This window comes from Antrostomus carolinensis, unplaced genomic scaffold (genome assembly GCF_000700745.2).
Source record: "Antrostomus carolinensis isolate BGI_N321 unplaced genomic scaffold, ASM70074v2 scaffold39216, whole genome shotgun sequence".
NCBI classification, from domain to species: domain Eukaryota; kingdom Metazoa; phylum Chordata; class Aves; order Caprimulgiformes; family Caprimulgidae; genus Antrostomus; species Antrostomus carolinensis.
Window position 1 is genome coordinate 1 of NW_010320487.1, and position 3,080 is coordinate 3,080.

The 3,080-nt window shown below is 58.6% G+C and overlaps 1 protein-coding gene across 1 annotated transcript; it reads left to right on the forward strand.

The window, feature by feature from the left end:
• The first annotated feature begins 293 nt into the window (after nt 1–293).
• Nucleotides 294–1,409, forward strand: SSTR2 (somatostatin receptor 2). The gene has a single exon (XM_010169605.1). It carries the CDS (start codon nt 294–296, stop codon nt 1,407–1,409), a length of 1,116 nt encoding a protein of 371 aa, XP_010167907.1.
• The last annotated feature ends 1,671 nt before the right edge of the window (nt 1,410–3,080 follow it).

Here is a 3,080-nt window from a genome sequence, read left to right on the forward strand (position 1 = left end):
CGCTCGGTGCTCCCGGTGTCAGTCACACCCACCGGGACTCACCGGGTGTGTGTTGGGAGATGTGAGGATTCCGGTAGCGCCGGGGTCGGGAGGAGCTGTGGGGTGTCCAGGGAGGGGAGATGTTTGGGGAGAGCCCCTCCAGGGAGCATCAGCAGGGTGGGTAAATCCTCCCCGAGAATCCCTTCATTTCTAGATATTCTCCGATTTCTAGAATCTTCTCCTCCATCCCCAGAGCAAGAGAAGATGACATCTTGGCTCTTCTGAACCAGCAGTGCCCAGGGACCAGCAGAACCATGGAGCTGGAATACCAACTGCCCAACGCCACCGCGTTTTGGTTCTCCCCAGCTTCCCCCTTTGACAACTTCTCCATGGAAGCACCTACCAACGTGTCACAGAACGCCACAGGCCACCACTTTGACCTGACCAGCAACGCCATCCTCACCTTCATCTACTTTGTGGTCTGCATCATCGGGCTGTGCGGCAACACGCTGGTGATATATGTCATCCTTCGTTATGCCAAGATGAAGACCATCACCAACATCTACATCCTCAACCTGGCCATCGCAGATGAGCTGTTCATGCTCGGTCTGCCCTTCCTGGCCATGCAGGTCGCCCTGGTACACTGGCCCTTTGGTAAAGCCATCTGCAGAATTGTCATGACAGTGGATGGGATCAACCAGTTCACCAGTATCTTCTGCTTGACGGTCATGAGCGTTGACCGGTACCTGGCTGTCGTCCATCCCATTAAATCTGCCAAGTGGAGGAGGCCCAGGACAGCCAAAATGATCAATGTGGCCGTTTGGGGCGTTTCCCTCTTGGTGATCATGCCCATCATGATTTATGCTGGGGTGCAGCATAACCACGGCAGGAGTAGCTGCACCATCATCTGGCCGGGAGAGTCGGGTGCCTGGTACACGGGCTTCATCATCTATGCCTTCATCCTGGGCTTCCTGGTGCCTCTCACCATTATCTGCCTTTGCTACTTGTTCATCATTATCAAAGTCAAGTCCTCAGGCATCAGAGTGGGCTCCTCCAAGAGGAAAAAGTCTGAGAAGAAAGTCACCAGGATGGTTTCCATTGTGGTTGCTGTCTTCATCTTCTGCTGGCTCCCCTTCTACATCTTTAACGTCTCCTCAGTCTCCGTCCTGATCGTGCCCACGCCTGTCCTCAAAGGCATGTTCGACTTCGTGGTGGTCCTCAGTTATGCCAACAGCTGTGCCAACCCCATCCTTTACGCCTTCTTGTCTGACAACTTCAAGAAGAGCTTTCAGAACGTTCTCTGCCTGGTGAAGGTCAGCGGCATGGATGAGGCGGACCGGAGCGACAGCAAGCAGGACAAATCCAGGCTCAACGAGACCACAGAAACCCAGAGGACCCTGCTCAATGGTGACCTGCAGACGAGCATCTGAGGGGACAGCGGGGTTGTCCTTCCTTCGCTCTCCTCTCCTCACTTGGTCCCAACTGGCAGTGGCACGTGTGGAGTCGGGGCAGCAGTGCCAGCGCAGGGGACAGCGGTGCACACACAGATGGGCGGTGGGGGTCCTTGGCTGGGCTCCTCCTCAGTTGCTGGTGGGTTGGTTTTCAAGCACTGAGAAGGTTACAGATCAAGAGGTGCTGCCTCACCAGGAAAACAAAGACAACTCGTAGCAATGCAGCACATTGGAACACCAAAGTGCCACCACGGGCCGTGGCCAGGGCAGCTCTGCTGCCTTCCCTGGTGTTACCCTCGGGGCTGGTTGGCTTTGGGTGCTCTGCCCCAGAATGGATGCTTGCACGTGGACATGTGCGCAGTGAGGTGACCTCAGGAGGAGCCAAGGCCATGGGTGTGTGCCAACACGTGTGCCACCACGGAGCTGGAGCACCAACTTATAGCAAAGACCTGGTGGGAGCTCCCCGGAGAGTCTGAGCGTGCTCCTGCCATCACCCTCCCCCAGGAGACAAGGATATTTGGGGTTGTGTTTTACCTGGTTTATAAGTTCCTCCATCTCCTCCCCGATGCCTCCCTGCTGCTGTCTGACTGCATCGTTTGCAACAGCCGCTCTGCCCGGTGGTGGCACGCTGGGATGGAGGTGGCTGTCCCATGGGAAGCAGCTCTGCCACCCCGGTAGCCACTCTGGTACCACCACGCTCCTACCATGCCTCCTCCAGCCCCACCATCTCCTGCTGCAGGACAACCCCTTCCCTCCTCCTGCTGTTTGCTCCTCGGATGGAGGGTTCCCCCCTTTCCCCTCCCCAGTAGCCACTGTCCCTCCTGCAACCCACATCTGCTCATGGTCCATCCTGGCTGCACCGGCAGCCAACCCAGTGCTCTCCCCAGCAAGATGCAGCCGTGCTGGCTGAGCAGCCACGGCACCATCACCAGACACCAGTCCCTGGTGGGAAATCCTTGGAAGTGTTTAAACAGCAGCAAAACACAGAATCACTGAATGGTCGGGGCTGGAAGAGACCTCTGGAGATCATCTAGTCCAACCCAAACCCCGGGGGTTTGGAGCACTCTGGCACCAGCTGTGGCAAATCCCACTGCCGATGGCTACTGCACCTGGGTGGGATATGGGCTTGTCCTTCCCCGGCTCTGAGGATCACTGGGGCTGTGGCCCCACGGCACACGGGGAGCTGAGCATGGACCAGCTGCTGGGGACACCTGCCCGGCTCCTTCCAGGCAAGTCACGCCGGAGGAAGGGGTGATGGAGAGGATGGGGGACGGGAGGTGGGGCACGCTGGGGGCTTGGCTGTGACCCTCGTCCAAGCCAAAGGGACTGGGCAGCGCAGGTGACAAGGCTTCCAGTGTCAGTGAGGAAGAGGAGGGCAGCACATGTCCCCTCGTCCTCCTCCTGCCCACAGTGCAGGTAAGAGGGGGACACAGGATGCAGCCCACAGTGGGAGGTGGGAGGCAGGTCTGGTGCCCGCTGTGTGTAGCTGCTCAAGACCACCCTGGAGCAATCAATGGGGCTCTGCCCCTCCAGCTCAGCACACAAACCCGGGGCTCAGGACCCCAGACCCCCTGCTCCACCCCAGCAAAGCTGCCTTCCTCAGCCAGCGCAGCCGGAGCACGAGGGAAAGCCCAGGGGAGAGGGAGCAGG